General features: G+C 39.7%; 1 protein-coding gene across 1 annotated transcript in view; it reads left to right on the top strand.

The window, feature by feature from the left end:
- scat (VPS54 subunit of GARP complex scat) overlaps positions 1-18,533 on the top strand; it is a 253,813-nt gene that overhangs the window by 27,065 nt on the left and 208,215 nt on the right. The window contains exons 4-7 of the mRNA XM_067094594.1: positions 2,270-2,418; positions 3,607-3,749; positions 4,007-4,106; positions 12,709-12,851. Of these exons, the coding sequence (XP_066950695.1) occupies positions 2,270-2,418; positions 3,607-3,749; positions 4,007-4,106; positions 12,709-12,851 (535 nt within the window). The remainder of the gene's footprint in view (positions 1-2,269; positions 2,419-3,606; positions 3,750-4,006; positions 4,107-12,708; positions 12,852-18,533) is intronic.

The following is an 18,533-nucleotide window of genomic DNA, read 5'->3' on the forward strand; positions in this document are numbered from 1 at the left end:
TTTATGGGATTTCTTCCACCTCTACCTCAATTCCATTTTCCCCAGTATCTTTGATTTTCCCTCTCTCTCCTGAAATTCGCATAGCCTTCTGACCTCCACCATTCCCCTTCCTTTTTATTCCCTAATCCTTCAGATATTCTTTTCATTATCTGTGACATGCTTTATATTCCAGCTTTCCTTGACCACAGGCTACTAATACCATTTTTTTGTGATTATCTGTGACACTCGCTTATTCAAATACATGAAAACCCTTTGCTTCTCCTTCAAGCATGCTCTTCCCTATCACTCTACTACACTCTGATTCTGCCTTATCGTACCTAATTATAAAATCTCTCATCTTTTCACTAGATCCTCGCTCTATTTTAAAATAATTTTTCATTTTACTATAATTTTCCATTAGAGTATCTTTTAGATATACTTCATCTAGTTTGGCTAAGCTTATCTTTGAACCCTCTTTATCCGTAAGTCCTTCTCTATCTATCCCTTCTGTCACTTCTAAAGCTTTTCCTTTTAAGCTCATTCATATCTCTATCCCCAGATGTTTCACTTCTTCTCCACACACCACAAGCCAGTCTTCGACTTGTCCTCTCGATCCTTTATACTCGCCTTGTATCCCACTAATTCTAGGACATTCTCTTCTCCACTTCCATTCTATCCCCAAATGCTTACTGTCAGATCCGTTCATTTCTGACTAACCACGCTCTGCTACCACTTGAATAAACACCCAGCCATACCAATATGCAACAATTACTCAATTTACACACTGTTTCACTTCACGCCCAAGCCAGCTCATGATCAAAACAAACAAAAGAAAGACTTACAAACTGACCAACAAACCACAAACGAGAGTGTTCACAACCTTCTGCCACCACCTCTAACTTGTCACTCCCTCACATCACAGTTTTCCTAACTCCCGTCTTCCATACGTCTTATGGCATCACAACAACAACCATTTCACCATTCCAAACATAATGAGAGGACTGGCTTTACAAACACCCAGTAAAATTAACAGTGTACTTTGGCTACATTTCTTAATTGTATAATGCCTATACCTACTTCACTAACCCATCTAATGAAAATAAAATGATAATGATTAGATATATAAAACTGACAGATAATCAGATGCATCTTAGTATCTGTGCTAAGATTGGGTGCTCAAAGTGTAGGCACCTATGTCTGGACCGATTCCAGAAAATACTTAAACCTGTCACTCATCATTCACACTCCAAGACTTATGCTAGGCTAAGTACATGGGTAAGATATTTTTATATCCAATATAGCCGGGTGCCTACACTAGTTTAGCAGCCACCACAGGTCCCAAGAAGGTGTGCTTGGATACCTTTTTTGGGACCTGTGGTGGCTGCTTAACAACTAATGTAGGCTCCCAACTCCATTGAGATAATATTGTATCTTACCCGAGTACTTAGACTGGCATGAGTCTTAGGTTGTGAATGCTGGTTGACTGGACTCACTTTCTTCCCTTCCCTGTCACTCCTTAGAGCAGCATCTAGTTTTAAGAGCCTTCTGGAATTGGGCCAGATACAGGTAACTACATTTTGAGCACCCATTCTTACTGTAGATCCTAAAACACATTTCCCTCTGCCCTTCCTTTTTAATAAGGGGGGTTGCAGAGGTAGAGCTAGATTCTGAACCCATTACTTGATATTCTCCAGTGGGGGATTGTATGTGTTTCTGAATTTTATCCTAACTTGTTCCGTATTCCCAAATGCCAGACCAAGTCAGAAGTTACAGGAGTCATTGCATCCCCTTCCTGCATGCACAACCAGGGGTATGACAGTTCCAGGTAGGACTCAACTCCGGTCAATTGTCAGAGATGATCTCCTACCTAAGGAGGAAGTATCTTACATGAAAGGCCCTTTTTTTGTATATCCTTAGTAACAGATAACTTTTTAAAAGTAATCTGTACTTTCCCTAGGTATCCAAACCAAATCCTTTTATGATAATCCAACATCAGCCACCCCACTTTGCCCCTGTGGATGAAGGAAAAGTGACTGGCAATGGTAGCTGAGTCAGGGGTATTCCCCCACCCACTTCCCCATAACCAACAGTTAATGACCTTATTGCCATGTTCAGTGACCTTTCCAACTCACATTGAGGATACTTTTTTATAAATGGGTCTATTTTGTATACCTAGGAGAAATACAAATGTAAAGAATTTTCCATTTTAGTTTTTAATGATTGTGTTGAAAGTGCTCTGAAATTCTGAAATCATCAGTATATATTTTGTTTTTCTTTATGAATTTTTCAGTGACTGATCACTTGCCAGAGGAAGGAGTTCCAGGCATTTTTCTCTCCAGCTCATTTAACCTTGAAGATCCTGATACATTTTATTCAGTGTTTACGCATGTTACATCGTCAGGCGTTTCTTTAAAAAATGCTAAGATACTCCAAGAAAAGGTAAACTGTATAGTTTGTGAAGTTCTGTTATCACCAGATATACAAAAAATCTCCCTTGCAATAGGGTATGAGGAAAAGGGTAACATAGATAAAAATAGGACAACAGCGGGTTGAGATTATTTAATAAAATGTTAAATAGGTGAAAATTCTTAAAAGTGTATGGTCAAAGCATTTTTGTTTGTTGGATGGTAAAAGCATTAAAACCAAGAGTTTATTATATCTTTACTATATTTTGAAGTAATTTAATGAGACCACGTCACATTGCTTGACTCTCATAGGACTCATTCAAAGGCTTGCTTTGCAAATGAGAATTTGAAGATTAAATTTAGTAAAGTTGACAAAATTACACTGCTAAATGACCAATGAGAAAGAGATCATATAAGAAGCAGGCAGTGGGGCAGTGGTAAGCATAACGCCAAGACTGAAGGATGCTACTCAGAACCCTATGTACCGTATGAAAGTAGTATCCCATATAAGGCAAAAGAGGTGTGATATTCAAGAAGCACTTGAGTGCAAATGAGGAAGAGTATAAGAGGTAGTAGAAAGTGACAGTTGAATCATGTAGGGTATGAAGTGGCTTGAGGCTTCTTATTATCATGCGTAGTTTGGTTCATTATTGGTTCGTTATTAGTTTAGTAGCTTGAGAATGAATGTCCCAGTGACAATTGTCACATTTTTATCTGAAGACATCTCATCTTACTGGAAACATGTCATAAGTCTTTACTTTCTAGTGCTGATTATTATGAGTACTTCGAATGTAACAGCATCTTGTGCTCTTTGATGTATAGCAAAATAAAAAATCATCTTCAATACTACACTGTACTACTTTCTTGTTAAAATGAAATTAGACAGGCATTTAACTTCTAAAAATGAGCATTAACAGTTATTTACCTTATCTAGACAGGAAGTTGTTTATTCAGACATCATGTTATTCTTAATATTTAACCATGCCATTCCATCTGGCTTGGGTGATTGCTTAGCATTAAATAACATGCAGCAGTCACTCGAGCCAGATAAATTTTATCATACAAAACATGTTGAAAAGTATTATTTTATATCTGAACTTATCCAAAGAACTCTTGAATATATGAAAATAAAATCATCCACAGTTGATTTAGGTCTTAGTCTTATTATTAATGTAGAATAGAAACAAATATAATGCTGGATTTTTTGCTTTATTTCTTTTAGCTTTTTCATTACCTTGAGAATGTTGAAATGGACATGAGTAGACAGATATCAAGAAAGTCTTCAGCCTTTTTTGATACTATGACATATCTAAATGCCCAGATGGAGCAACTTCAGCTCAACCATGCAGCTGTGTCAACTCTAAGGTGAGCATAATTTACGTGAAAGTAGTTTTGTGCTGGTTTTTTGTATTTTCTATAATTACTCTGTAAAAGTTGTATAATGATTTTTAGTCATCTTTAAGCCACTCTATAAAAGTAAAGCAGCAATTTTAAGGAAGGATAATTACAAGTGTCATTTTCATTTCATTTTGAATATTTTCTTAAACTTAGCCATTGTATTAACCAAACTTCATCACAAATTTGATTATATAGATTCTTTCTTATTTTACATATCCTTTTAGGAGAGGGATCACCACTTTACGTCAGGAGGCTGTGATCGAACCTGTAAAGGCATTATCATTACCCAGAAAAAGGGAAAATATCATATCTGTTTGCAAAAAGGTACTTGAGTTCAGTATTGTTCTTTTACACTGGGCACTTAAAATTGTATGTAAAGTATTTTATTGCAATGGAAAAACTTTAACCAAGGAGAAATATTGAAATGGTTCTTATGGGAATACAAACCATTGCTCTCTATATAGGGAGTATCTTTCAGCTTGAGCTGGAAACCAGTCGAAAACTTGTTAACAAGGTAGTTAACCAGGTGGTTAACTGTTGGAGATTTTGGGTGAGTGGAGGAGTATCCCTTATCCACCAGCCATCGCCTTCACATTTCGTTTGGCTGCAGTGAGGGATGGATTTGCTGCAGCATTACTTCCTTACTGGTTGAAAGCTTGTGTGGTTGATTAGTATTAGTAATCCTTCAGTTATCCGCATAAATAGAGCCAAGGGTCTGTCGTATAATGGCGAGTAAAAAATCTAGAGTTGTTCAAAAACCATCTCACTTTAAACTGAAAACTTTATGCAGAAAACAGTTACCTACATTTTTTCCCATATTTGTAACAAAATATACTGCATAAATACACTTTGAAAGGAAATACAACCCCTTCTTTTTCTCTCCCTAGTAGATGATAGTTCAGTAGACAGGAAGCCTACCTACATTTACCCACAGCCTACCATGGTTTTATGACCAATAATGTATTTTTATACAGCAACTTCCTTATCAGTTGTTACCATATTGTATTACCATACACGAGATAAAAGTGTGTAGGCTATGTGTGAACTATAGACCTAGGCTGGCCCAGGTGTTACACTCATAGTATCCATTTGCAAAAGTCAATTAGGCTATTTCCTCTGTATTTTAGATAAAGGTAATGGTAATGAAACTGTTATTTTATTTACAGAATCCATTTATACTGTTACATTGATATATTATTGTAATATGTATAAGAAAACTTGATAGCCCTGCCATTTGTAATATTCATGTTCCCAGAATCAGCTGATTGAGCCTACTGCTGAAACAATTAGGAAAATAATTTTTTCTTACTAAAAGAAATGAATATATTAACCCTTAAACGCCTATTGGACGTATCATACGTCGACTAAAATTGTCTGTTGGGTGCCGAGTGGACGTACCGTACGTCGACTACAAAAAATGTCAACCTTTGGTCAACTTTGACTCGACCGAAATGGTCGAAAAACGCAATTGTAAGCTAAAACTCTTACATTCTAGTAATATTCAATCATGTACCTTCATTTTACAACAAATTGAAAGTCTCTAGCACAATATTTCGATTTATGGTGAATTTTTGAAAAAAACTTTTTTCTTACGCACGGGCAGTAACAAAAGCCGAAAATGTCATAAATTCTTTCGTAATTTTGTCGTAATTTTTGCAGTGTTCTATATTAGCCGTTACATAAAGTTTTTATATGAAAATGCGCAATTTCATGTACAATACAGCAAAATACAACCCATGGTTGTAGCTTTTATCAGTTTGGAAATATTTTCATATAAACCACGATAACTGCCAAAATTTCAACCTTCGGTCAACTTTGACTCGACCGAAATGGTAAAAAAACGCAATTTTAAGCTAAAACTCTTACGATCTAGTAATATTCAATCATTTACCTTCATTCTGCAACCAATTGGAAGTCTCTAGCACAATATTTCGATTTATGGTGAATTTTTGAAAAAAACTTTTTCCTTCGTCCGCGCCAGAAATTCTTTCATCACGTTGTCTTAATGTTTGCACTGTTTTATATTAGTCGTTACATAAAGTTTTATATATGAAAATGTGCGCAATTTCATATAGAATACAACAGAAAATAACTCATGGTTGTAGCTTTTATCAGTTTTGAAATATTTTCATATAAATCATGATAACTGCCAAAATTTCAACCTTGGTCAACTTTAACTTTCGACCGAAATGGTAAAAAAACGGAATTATAAGCTAAAACTCTTACATTCTAGTAATATCCAATCATGTACCTTCATTTTGCAACAAACTGGAAGTCTCTAGCACAATATTTCGATTTATGGTGAATTTCTGAAAAAATTTTTTTTCCTTACGTCTCTTGTGTGTAACTCTGCCGAACATCTCAGAAATTCTTTCGTCATGTTGTCGTAATGTTTGCATCGTTTTACATTAGTCGTTACATAAACTTTTATATATGAAAATATGTGCAATTTCATGTAGAATACAACAGAAAATAGCTCATGGTTGTAGCTTTTATCAGTTTTGAAATATTTTCACATAAATCACAATAACTGCCAAAATTTCAACCTTCGGTCAACTTTAACTCGACCGAAATGGTAAAAAAACGCAATTGTAAGCTAAAACTCTTACATTCTAGTAATATTCAATCGTTTAACTTCATTTTGCAATAAATTGGAAGTCTCTAGCACAATATTTCGATTTATGGTGAATTTTTTAAAAAAACATTTTCCTTACGTCTCTTGCTGGTAACTTTCGGCGAACATCTCAAAAATTCTTTTGTCTCGTTGTCGTAATATTTGCACCACTTTATATTAGTCGTTACATAAAGTTTTATATATGAAAATGTGCGCAATTTCATGTACAATACAACAGAAAATAACTCATGGTTGTAGCTTTTATCAATTTTGAAATATTTCCATATAAATCACGATAAATAGAAAAAATTCGACTTTCGGTCAACTTTAACTCGACCGAAATTGTCGAAAACTGCAATTGTAAGCTAAAACACTTACAGTCTAGTAATATTCAATCAATTAGCTTCATTTTTCAACAAACGGAGGTCTCTAGCACAATATTTCGATTTATGGTGGATTTTTGAAAAAAACATTTTTTTACTTCCGAGCGTTATGAATTCATGCATCATTTTGTGATAATATTTCCTCTGTGTTGCTTTGATCGTTTTAAAATTTGTTATATACCAAAATCATCGCAATTTAGTGTACAATACAACTAAAAAAAATTAACTCATTAGCTTTAACCGTTTTGCTTACAGCGCGATTTGTATATAATTATATACGAGTTTTTTTTTCGCTGTCATATATTCCAATATTTATATATGATAATGATATTTTTTTCATTTCTGATGGTTCCATACTAAACTTCAGGCAATGACAAAAAAATGAGCCAAAAATGACTCTTAATCTTAAAAACTAAGCGTGCTGTAATTTTTGAAAAAAACTTTTTCCGCTTCAGCGCTAACTCACGACGCGCGGCATACGGAGACGTTTTTGTAAATAGGGCTTCGGCGTTAAAGGGTTAATGGGATTATTATTATTATTTTTGTACATAAATGTAAAATGGGTATACTGTACAGGGATATACTTTGTTAAAGTAAAATCCCCCAAAAATGCAAAACAGCTGTTTCTCGATTTGTTGGTTTACCAATGTAAATTGACCTCAGTTCCCCCCTCTCTCTCTCTCTCTCTCTCTCTCTCTCTCTCTCTCTCTCTCTCTCTCTCTCTCTCTCTCTCTCTCTCTCGTATACAATACTGTACATATCCTTTAGTGAAAATAAAAATAAAAACACGAAACTAAACAAACTCCAAGGAAGTTCACGTCTTCGAATGAGTGAGTGCATACATAGGTACATGTCATATTTTTTACTGTACTGTATTTCATTACAAGTGTAGTTGACCCTAAGTGTGATTATCACTTATAACAGTACACAAGTGAATATTTTATCACTTATATTATAACAGTACACAAATGAATATTTTATCACTTGATTTTTCATCTCTAATCACTGTAAAAATATTTAAAATCTGAATTTCATGTGTAAGTAACACAAAACCAAACAGGCTGTAGCAAGTTTACCCACCCCATGGAATTTACAGTAGTGCGGCATACGTATGCGTTGCCACTTTTCTTCCCTTTTTATTCTTTTTGCTTTGCTTGATACTGCACCTTATTTCATTTCAAGTTTAGTTGAGTCTAAGTATGATTATCATACATATCATAACAGTACACGAGAGTATTTCATCACTGTTGATATTTCATCTCTCTCTCTCTCTCTCTTTTGTACCTTATGAACATGATTGCATTTACCTTTTGGTTTGAAAGAATAAAAAATAAGAAAATACAGTAAAAATATAAACGAGATACTGTAGCATGAAATATTAATAAAAAGTGAAGGAGTGTGTGTGTTGTTGTACTTAGCCTTTGAAGTAAACATACCTCAGTTAGTGTTTCTCTCTCTCTCTCTCTCTCTCTCTCTCTCTCTCTCTCTCTCTCTCTCTCTCTCTCTCTCTCTCTCTCTCTCTCTCTCTCTATATCCTTTAATAAAATGTGAATTACTATATGAAAAACATAAAAAGACAAAAACAAACAAGCCCTATTAAGTCACGTCTACTTAGCCCTCTTCACCCATCCAACACTGCATCCCCAGCTCCTCCCAGCCATAGGAACTGCTCCCCACCTCCACCCACCTTCCAAAACAACACCCCTGAGCCTTCATCTAACCTGCCTTACTGCCCCCCCTCTCTGATGGCGCTAGGCCAACCAACCACCCCCATCCCACCATGGAAAGATCTCGAGGCCGCCCTCCCACCCCCAAAAACCCTTTCCCTGTCAGTCTGAGTGTTGGCAGCGTTGCCAACATTTTTTTGAGGACGGGCAGCATTGCCAATCATCGGAGGGCAGGTTTTGCAATTTTTTTTAAATTTATCATGTTTAAGGGACCTTGGTCCATGGTCCCACTCTGCCGGATAATTGAGGGATTACTGTACCTCATTTTCTACCCTTTTTGGGGTAATGTTTCCTTTTTGTTTATTGCTTGGCTTCATTGTTTTATTCATTATGGATAACAAACAAATATGTCACTGTGAAGGATGTGGTCATCCTTGTGGGCAGTTCATGTCGCCCATGGTAACAGAGCCTCATACTGTATGTGCTCTTTGCCGGGAAGGGCTTGCTCAAGGGCTTCCCCTTGCAAGGAATGTGTAATTTGGGACTCTCCTCAGTGGATTAAGTTTGGGAAGAGTAGAAAGAAAGAAAAGAAGCTTTCGCTGGCCTCCTTGGGGAGAAATCTCCTCTGGTAATGCCACTAAACCAGTCATCTAGTTTCTTCTTGTCCCCATCTTCCATCCCTCTTCCAGCTGTAAGTGCTTCTCCCTTAAGGGGGAGTAGCACTAGCCCTAAAGCTAGGCAGGTCTTGACATGGTGAGAGACCATCCCGACGTAAATGTTTGGCTGCATTGTTTTGATAGTGATTAGCAAAGATGGTAAAATCTGAGCAAGGGTAGTAAGTATGTGACCAGAGATTAGGCGAGAGTTGTGGAGCACAGTCACATGCCTGCTTCACTTGGATAAGGCCCTATACCTTAGTGCCACAAGACTGTTTGCCAAAGTTTATGAAAGACTGCTGTGTAGTGTTGTAGACTGTTGGTAAACTTTGTATGGAGTCTGATGTCTGCAGTATATTTAATCTAGGTTAACTTGTATGGTGGACGGGGCTTCAAGGAAGTGGAAAATGTGCATTGACACTGATTAATGCTTATATAGAATTGACAACCACCGTAAAAAAGCATTTTGTATCAACAGTTGCAAATCAGTTGTGACCTAAATGCACTGGACAACCAAAACAGAAACAGATTGGTGTGTGTATGTACAAAGAATGTGAATAAACTGAATACTAGTGTTGCTAGGATTCATTGGAAATACTTATGCTAATGTATGTATGATGATGATCATAAATTAAATGATAGGGAACTAATTAATTGAATTCTTAAGGTAGGATATTTACTGGTAAGGATGGTTTAGGAAAGTATTGTCTATAGGGTTTTTGGAAGTAAACAGTATATATGTGGTAGATTTGTAAATAAAACTAGCATCAAATAAATCTTTAGGTTAAACAGTTATTGTTTAATTTATTCTTCAAGATAGTTGAAATGAAACACTGCTCATGCTGCACACCTCTCATTTAACTTTACACTGTTCCTAAGAAAAAAAAGAAACAACAAGAAAGGCACACAAGGCACTTCACACTGCAACTCCCCCAGTGTCATAGGCAGAGGGTTAGTGCATTATTTCCTAGCAGTGGGGGTGACCCAAGTAAGGTATGAGGCATAAACCTGAATGGGGATTTGGCTCCGAGGAAACAGGGAAAAGGAGCTGAAAAAGTTACACAACTGTGTTGGAAATGAGAGCAGTGAAGTTGGTCTCCAAAGGCTCCAACAGACACTGAGGGAGTGCAGGTTGGTTACAATGAGAGGCAGCACCACTGTAGTGGCTTTACATCAACAAGAAAGACACACAATCTTCCTTGACTTGTGCCACATGGCAGACTGGTCCCTACGTCAGGAAGTGGCAGAAAAAAACAAAAAAAACTACAGAGTTGAAACACCTAATGCTAGGCCTGTCTGCTGCAAGGATGAACAGGAAACTACCCATATTCTGTTTCCCAACCCAGGGTCCAAAGGCAGCATTGCAGGATGTATTCCAGCATCCACAGAATTATTTGGGCATTTAGGCCTCCCCTCCATGCAGTCTGCTACATCGAGTGACAAACAGTGTTCTCATGACACCAGGTCTTTGAGTGCCATTAGCAGACCCTGGAGGACACACACACACACACTGTGGTACACACACCCACTGTCATTGCCAGGGGAGGCTCCGAAGTAACTGACCTCAGAGGACAGTCTTTGTGGTACAACCACATGTCCAAGGGTACAACCAGAGGTTGTGTTCTCTCAACCTACATGGGAAGGCGATATACTGTAAGTACTACAGTAGTGAAACAGCAATGGTTGGTGGTGGGCATCCTCTGCTCATCCTCCTGGAACATATACCAGGGAAAGTAGGACTTTTTTTTTTTTTTTTTTTACAGCTGATGCTGCCAAAGGGGCCATTCTCCACTCAAGACCTAGCTTCAGCAAGTAGCGGTTGCCTTGCTGTACCAGAGACGGAACAAGGGCCTGTTAGTCTCAGCAGTTAAAGGTGGTAGGTCAGCCCTCATTCCAGGAGATACCTGTGTCAATAAGAAGCTTTGAGAAGGTATACCCACTAGGGGAAGTGGGATGTGACATTATAGAGTCAACCAGAGACCTGGTGATTGAAACAGTAAATATCAGCCATGTCAATAAAAAATACAGGTCCTGTTGTACTGAGTCTTCTACTCAGAAAGGTGGAGGGCGCTTTAGTTTTCTTTCAGGCTAGAGTCAGTAGCCAAAACGTAGACCCAATCAGTCCTAGAATCTAAGTTCAAGAGTGTTCTTTGTTCCCCCCTTCCAGGACTTTGTGGAGGGAAAGGAGGAAAAGACAGTCAGTCATGCTTTGTGTATTCTTTGGTGTCAAACACCACCTGGAGTGGATGAAATCCCAGTGACCAGAATGAAGAGGGCTCTATGTGAATACTAGTAAGAACAGGAAAGAGGGCTCCAAATCACCATCTCCTCCTGGATAAGGGAGGCATAAGGCAGGGCCTAAATATCCAACCTGAGGGTTGGAAGCCCCCCCAGTAAGGTCAAAGTTCATAGTGTCAGAAGCCTACATCTCTGTTGTTCCATAGAAACCATTCAGTCTTGCAAGGCAGCAGTCGAAAGGAGGTAAACACCCTTCACCGCGTTCTGCCTTTGGGATGTTGTGGACGTCCTTCACTGTGTTCTACCTTTGGGATGTTGTGGATGTCCTTCACTGTGTTCTACCTTTGGGATGTTGTGGACATCCTTCACTGTGTTCTACCTGGGGGATGTTGTTGACGTCCTTCACTGTGTTCTACCTTTGGGATGTTGCTCACAGATCCCTGGATAGGTATGCTGGGATGAGTAGTAGGGGTTCTGTAAGTAGGGGGGGCGGATGGAAGGGGATACCCGGGATTCCACAACTTAGAGCAGACGTGCATTGCATAGAACAGGACATACCAGAATGGAGTAAGGGAAGTGACAAAAAGGCACTGCACTTCTAACTGTAGAACAAATGTCAAGCCCTTCTCCTCTCAGTATGAGGAGAGGAGAGAGAAATTAAAAGGTAACAGCAAACCTGTTAGTTGCATGGCCTGCAGAGGAACACCCTGTATGAAAGTTGCTTGAGCCTACCAGACAGTCAGATAGGAGGGATGGGGTATCCACACTAGAGGCATTGCTAGGGCCTTCTGATCCATTGGAGGAGAGTGAAGTAAGGGGGTGGGGTTGGATGACTGGAATGAACATGGTCATTTGTGTCCACAGTCCATACCCAATAGATTGGATTAAGTACCTCTCCTGCAATTGAGGCACTGGAGGGTTTACTAGCTCCCATGTAAGGACTAAGTCCACATATGAAAGGAGTGTTTGTATTCCCATAGGAACAAATGACAAATTTTATACGAACTATTTATAACCTTTCATATGGGAGGAAACTCGCCTCCTCCAACCTGCTTCCTACTGCTCTCCAGAGAAGTAATATACACTCAAATGGGCTGGAGGCAATAATGGCAATCATAGGTTGGTGGGAGGGAGTCATGCCCAAGGCCTGCTTGCATGTTTCTTGTTTTCTGTCAGTATATGGTCCTCTAGTGCAAGGTTGCAGTAGGTGGCTGCCACCTATGAAAGGCCATGGTTTTTTTTTACCTAGAAAAAATACAAGTTCTTTTTAAATGTTTCATTTTTTTGAAAAACAATTTTCATGATAATATGATAACTTGGATTATTAAAACTGAAGTAGAACATTATAACGATAATATTTTTTTGCAGTTAGAGGTAATGAGTGCAGTAAGAGAAGTACAGTCCACAATACAAGTCATGTTAGCACGGCAAGAATTTACAGCAGCCCTAGACCTCATTTCCACAACGCAGGATCTTCTTCATACAGAGCTCAGTACGATAAGAAGTTTAAAGTAAGTTCTTACAAGCAAGGTAAGGTATGTTATATTAAATGTTATCATGAATGTCAAGAAATGGGAGTTGAGGTAAATAGAGCACATGACAAGAAAGTGTAAAGAACTTATTTTGTGTCTAATCCCATAAAGAGGAAAGGTGACAAAATTGGTGGTAATGATGGTGAAAGTTGTACTCTGTGTAGTAACCTGCTTATCCACTAAAGCAATTTACTGTTTTAATTAAATGCAGTTTGGAGATATTAGATAAACAGAAAAATTAGACATTTTAAATTTACTTTAAAAATTTGCACATGTCCATGTGTCTAAGCACATCAAGACTCATCCATTTATCTTCAGTGTTGAAGAGAATTTATATGATTTCCTTGGCAGTCCTTAGACTCTTTAATAAATGTATTTACTAAGGGAACAAAGAGGAAATATTCTTATGGAAATTATTTATATCTGGTGTGTATATGTATATATATATATATATATATATATATATATATATATATATATATATATATATATATATATATATATATATATATATATATATATATATATATATATATATATATATATATATATATATATATATATATATATATATATATATTTTCTGGGCTCGACCTGTGTCACCTAGTGAAATGGTTCCAATAACACACATTTCTAGGTATAAATATTGCTAAATATACCAGAGAAAAAGCTATCCATAATGCCAGGGTTACTACCCTTGGATCGATCACCACAATGGTGTCGGTATGCACTAAGGGGTGAGTGGTAGCCACTATCACAGATGCTTTGCCCAACAGATCTCTCCATTCTCAAAGCCCCCAACATGGGTGAGCCGTTGTACCTACTACTACCTTCGTTTGCTGCCACCTACCACTCGCGCCCGCCATCTTCATTCCAAAACTTAGCACAACACGTGAACACCGTGTCCCTTTTTTCTTTTGTGTTTTCAATCGAATTACGGCTTTAATCATGTCTTCCCGTGAGGATATCACACCATCTAAGTTGAGTACTATATCTGATTGGTTTTTTAAACATGAGAGGCACAGTATTTATGAACTGTATGCAATATATGTTTACCACAGCCGAACGTAGGCTATGCTTGCCTCTGTTGCGTTTTCGACCTTCAGTCTCTGCTATTACCAGAACGAATTCTGCTAGATACCATCCAATTACTCCATTTTGGTTTTTGGAGCATATTTTGGAGAATTTACCACGTCGCTGGTGAAGAGGCAATGGAACCTTTGTATCATGGCTTGAGCCAGGCTCAATTATTTCTGATCATAGAATTTGAGTCTTTTTATTAGTTTCCTTTCCTCCACCAGCCAGTTGGTGCCTTCTCGATGGTGTTATTATTTTTATCATGATTATAGCTTATGTGTATAATGGAGGAACCATTTCACTGGGTGACACAGGTCTTCCCCAGAAATAGATTTTTCCGTTGTCAAAATCCCTTTATTATATATATATATATATATATATATATATATATATATATATATATATATATATATATATATATATATATATATATATATATATATATATATATATATATATATATATATATATATATATATATATATATATATATATATATATATATATATATATATATATATATATATATATATATATATATATATATATATATATATATATATATATATATATATATATATATATATATATATATATATATATATATATATATATATATATAAATATAAATTAGAGCCTCGATGGCTCAGTCGGTTACAGCAGCAGCTTCAGACTTCGTAGAGGTCTGTGGCGCTGGTTCAATCCCATAAGCCGGCTGATCAGAGAGGCAGACACTTTGCTATCGTGTAGACATCCCTGGATTATATATGTAATCAACGGATAGGTTTGCTTAAAAAGCAAATGGATGTTACAGACTAAATACACACACAAAACAAAGCCACTACAACACCTTCTAAAAACATAACAAACATCTCACACGTCTCGAACTCTCGCCATACCAGCGCAATAACTTCGCTGCTGGGAAGAAAGGGCGTTGGGTCTGGTATGATACATGAAACATACGTGCCGGGGTCTAAGCGATGTCAGGCAGGGCAGCCGATCGAAACCACAGGTCTACCCCAAAGCCAAATCAAAAAGTCCTTCAAAAGAAGGCATCGTGCTTACCCCATACAAAAATGGGAATAAAAGCACGTTAAAAGAGAAAGAAGAAGATATATATAAATATAAATTACATATATATACTGTATACACATATATATATATATATATTATATATACATACACACACACACACACACACACACACATATATATATATATATATATATATATATATATATATATATATATATATATATATATATATATATATATATATATTCTATATATTATATATATATATGTATATTATTGTATGTATATGCATTCTATTTCATGAACATTGTCTCTAGCTAACGACAAGATGAATCCACACACTGCACATGCGCGTGATTATTCTTCCTGCTCCTCTTGGCGCGAGTTGTACGCCTTGCAATACCCTCTCTGTATGGAATAAAGCAACTTATGACTCAGGATATTATTTCTCCATCCTTGCAACATTCAGTCTTCTCCTACAAGACATCATCACATATCACCATGGCGCAGTGAGTTAACCATCCAGCTTTTCAAGGGAACGACGAATCCAGCATTTCAAATCGAGCTGCCATTACCCCTCGTTTGCCTGTGGATATTCTGCGATCGCCTGAGGATATTCTTTCATTGCCCGAGGATCTTACAGTGTTGGTGTGGTGTTTCTACAGGACCTTACAGTGTTTGTGAAGTGCCAGTGCAGTGTAATATTAGTGCTTTGATTTTAGTGGGTTTTATTTCTCTTGTGCCCTTCCTTAGCCACACAGTGGGACCCCATTACCCCACCCAGCTATGGAGCCTGAGGCACGTCCACCCACCCTCATCGTTAAGCACACACTGCCGACTTTTCGAGTCACGTCAACCATCATGGCGAGTAGCCGGACCCTTCCGACCGCCCACCCCCAGGAGCACTCCCAGACCTTCTCCGCCCTCCCCCGCCTGCCATTGTTCGCTCGCCACACAGTGGAATTATTTACAGTAACTTTTATAATTAAAACTGTAGAAATTCTCCCTCATCTTTCTCCTTTTCTTTTAAACTGTGTATGACACTGCTGAAAATGGTTCATAATGGCTTCTTCTTCACATCAAGACAAACCTGAGGATATACAACATGACCAGGACCCTGAGGACCACCAGTGGCCTTCACACCCAGTCTCACCAACAGACCGTCGTACCCCACCAGGTTTTACAATGCCGGCAACCCCACCTTCGCTCTCACCACACCTGACTTTACCGCCTTCCACAGCTCCAAATGCAGAGTTACAGTTCCTCATCAAATACCTTGAGGAATCTCGACAGGCTGAGTTGGCTGCACGTCGGAGAGAGGAGGAACAACGTCAGAGAGAAGAGGAACAACGTCGTCACGAAGAGGATTTACGCCGCCAAGAGGACAATTTAAGAAGAGAGGAGGAAGCTCAACGTTTCACCGCCCTGTTGCGGCTACTCACAGTCAACTCTGCCCAACAGCAAGCAACACCAGTGGACTTGCAACAACTTCCTACACAACCCACAGTGCCAACGCCCACCCAGCCACCACCCCCACAGAAGGCCATCGCCCAGACCCCGCCGCCCTTACATCCTGACGCTACATACCAGGTGTTTAGGGAACGGCGCAGATGCTGGGATGACTACAGCATTTTGGTGGATCTAGGGGCATTGCCTACCAGGAATCAGTTGATACAACTTCGTATGTGCCTTAGCCTGGAGACACAAAGGATACTTGAACACACACTCAGCGTACCACCAGACACGGATCGGAGTGTGGACGGGGTCATGAATGTTCTCCAGGAACATATTAAGAACCTGCAGAGTGAAGCTCTACGATGCAGGGACCTGCTTTCCTGCAAACAGAGGGAAGGGTAAAGCTTCAATGATTTCTACGTCTGACTGAAGCACGTAGCAGAGGAAATTGACGTCTGTCCTGGCAATTCTGCTGCTTGCAAAGAGACTTCAGCGGAAGATGATCATCATCATGGGAGTCAGGGATGAGGAGCTTACCCAGAAACTCATTGCCCTGGATGCTGCAGCTCCACTGACCACCATGGTCAATGAATGTCGCTCCTATGAGGCCACACGGACAGCCACCAACGCCATACGTGCCCCTCCTTCTAAATTGTGTGCCGTTTCTGCTTATAAGAAAACCAGAAGACATGGCAGCAAGGGCGCTACCGCGCACCCAACCCCTAACAGAGACTCTTCATGCCTTTCCTGTACAAGGAAGCACGGCTCCGCAGACAAGTGCCCAGCCACCAACAGTGCATGTGGAAATTGTCGTGGCAAGGGACACTGGCGCAGGCCCCAAAGTGCCCTGCCAACAAGGCCACATGCAGACACTGCGGCCGAGTGGGCTACTACGACAAGTGTTGCCGACAGCAGATGAGTGCCAAGCAAGGCGGCCCACCCAATGCCACGCCCCCTTCTAACAGGTCCTCCAACTGTCACAAGGTTGAGACCATTTCCACAACAACTTGCCCTTCACCGTCGCCCATATCCCTCACACTCACCTATAGGGATGAGACATCCAAGATTATGATGCTGTCTGACACAGGAGCTGACATATCAGTGATGGGCCCCCAGCACTTGGAACTTCTTCCCATTCCCAGGACTGAGCTACAGCCTCCTGCCATGTCAGTGACCCTCACAGCTGATGGGTCAAAGATGACACCTGCTATAGGTACCTTTAAGGCCACCCTGTCATTGGCCAAGCGGTCCTGCCTCGCCACGATTCAAGTCCGTGAAGGTGTTCAGATGCCACTCCTGTCCTATGCACTCTGCAAGGAGTTGGCCATCATCCTGCCAGGCTTTCCACGGCCCATCCTACAGGTCACCCACGTTAAACGATGTAAGGAGTTACCCCTCCATGCCAACACGACCCCTGCCGAGGCCCAAGAATATTTCCTACAAGCCTTCCAGGATGTGCTCCTTAAAGGAACCCCATTAAGGCTGATGGCAGGCCCTCCCATGAAAATTCACCGCAAGGAGGATGCAGTCCCATTCGCCATCCACACCCCATGGCAGATCCCCTACGCTTTCCGCGAACCTGTCAAGAATGAACTAGACTCCATGGTCCAGCAGGGAATCAAGCCTTGTGGAGACGAGCCATCCGAATGGTGCCACCCTCTAGTCGTCGTCCCAAGGGCCAAGGGAGTTCGCATCACGGTGGATCTCACCAAGTTGAATGCACAAGTCTCCCGACCAGCCCACCCTTCACCCACACCCTTAGCTGCTGTCTGTGCTGTCGACTCTACCGCCAAGTTCTTCACCACCACAGACGCTCTACACGGCTACTGGCAGATGGAGCTAGCAGAAGACGACCGCCACCTCACCACGTTTATTACGCCTTATGGACGCTTCCAGCATTGCCGGGGACCCATGGGCTTCGCTGCCACTGGCGATGCTTATTGCTACCGTGGTGACCGGGCACTCCAAGGCATGAAGAAGTGCGCCAAGGTTGTTGATGACACTCTCATCTTCGACGACGACCTGCTGACACACTACCACAGGATTCATGAACTGCTCACCCGCTGCCACAAACACAGCATCACTCTCAACAGG

This window comes from Macrobrachium rosenbergii, chromosome 51, assembly GCF_040412425.1.
Source record: "Macrobrachium rosenbergii isolate ZJJX-2024 chromosome 51, ASM4041242v1, whole genome shotgun sequence".
NCBI classification, from domain to species: domain Eukaryota; kingdom Metazoa; phylum Arthropoda; class Malacostraca; order Decapoda; family Palaemonidae; genus Macrobrachium; species Macrobrachium rosenbergii.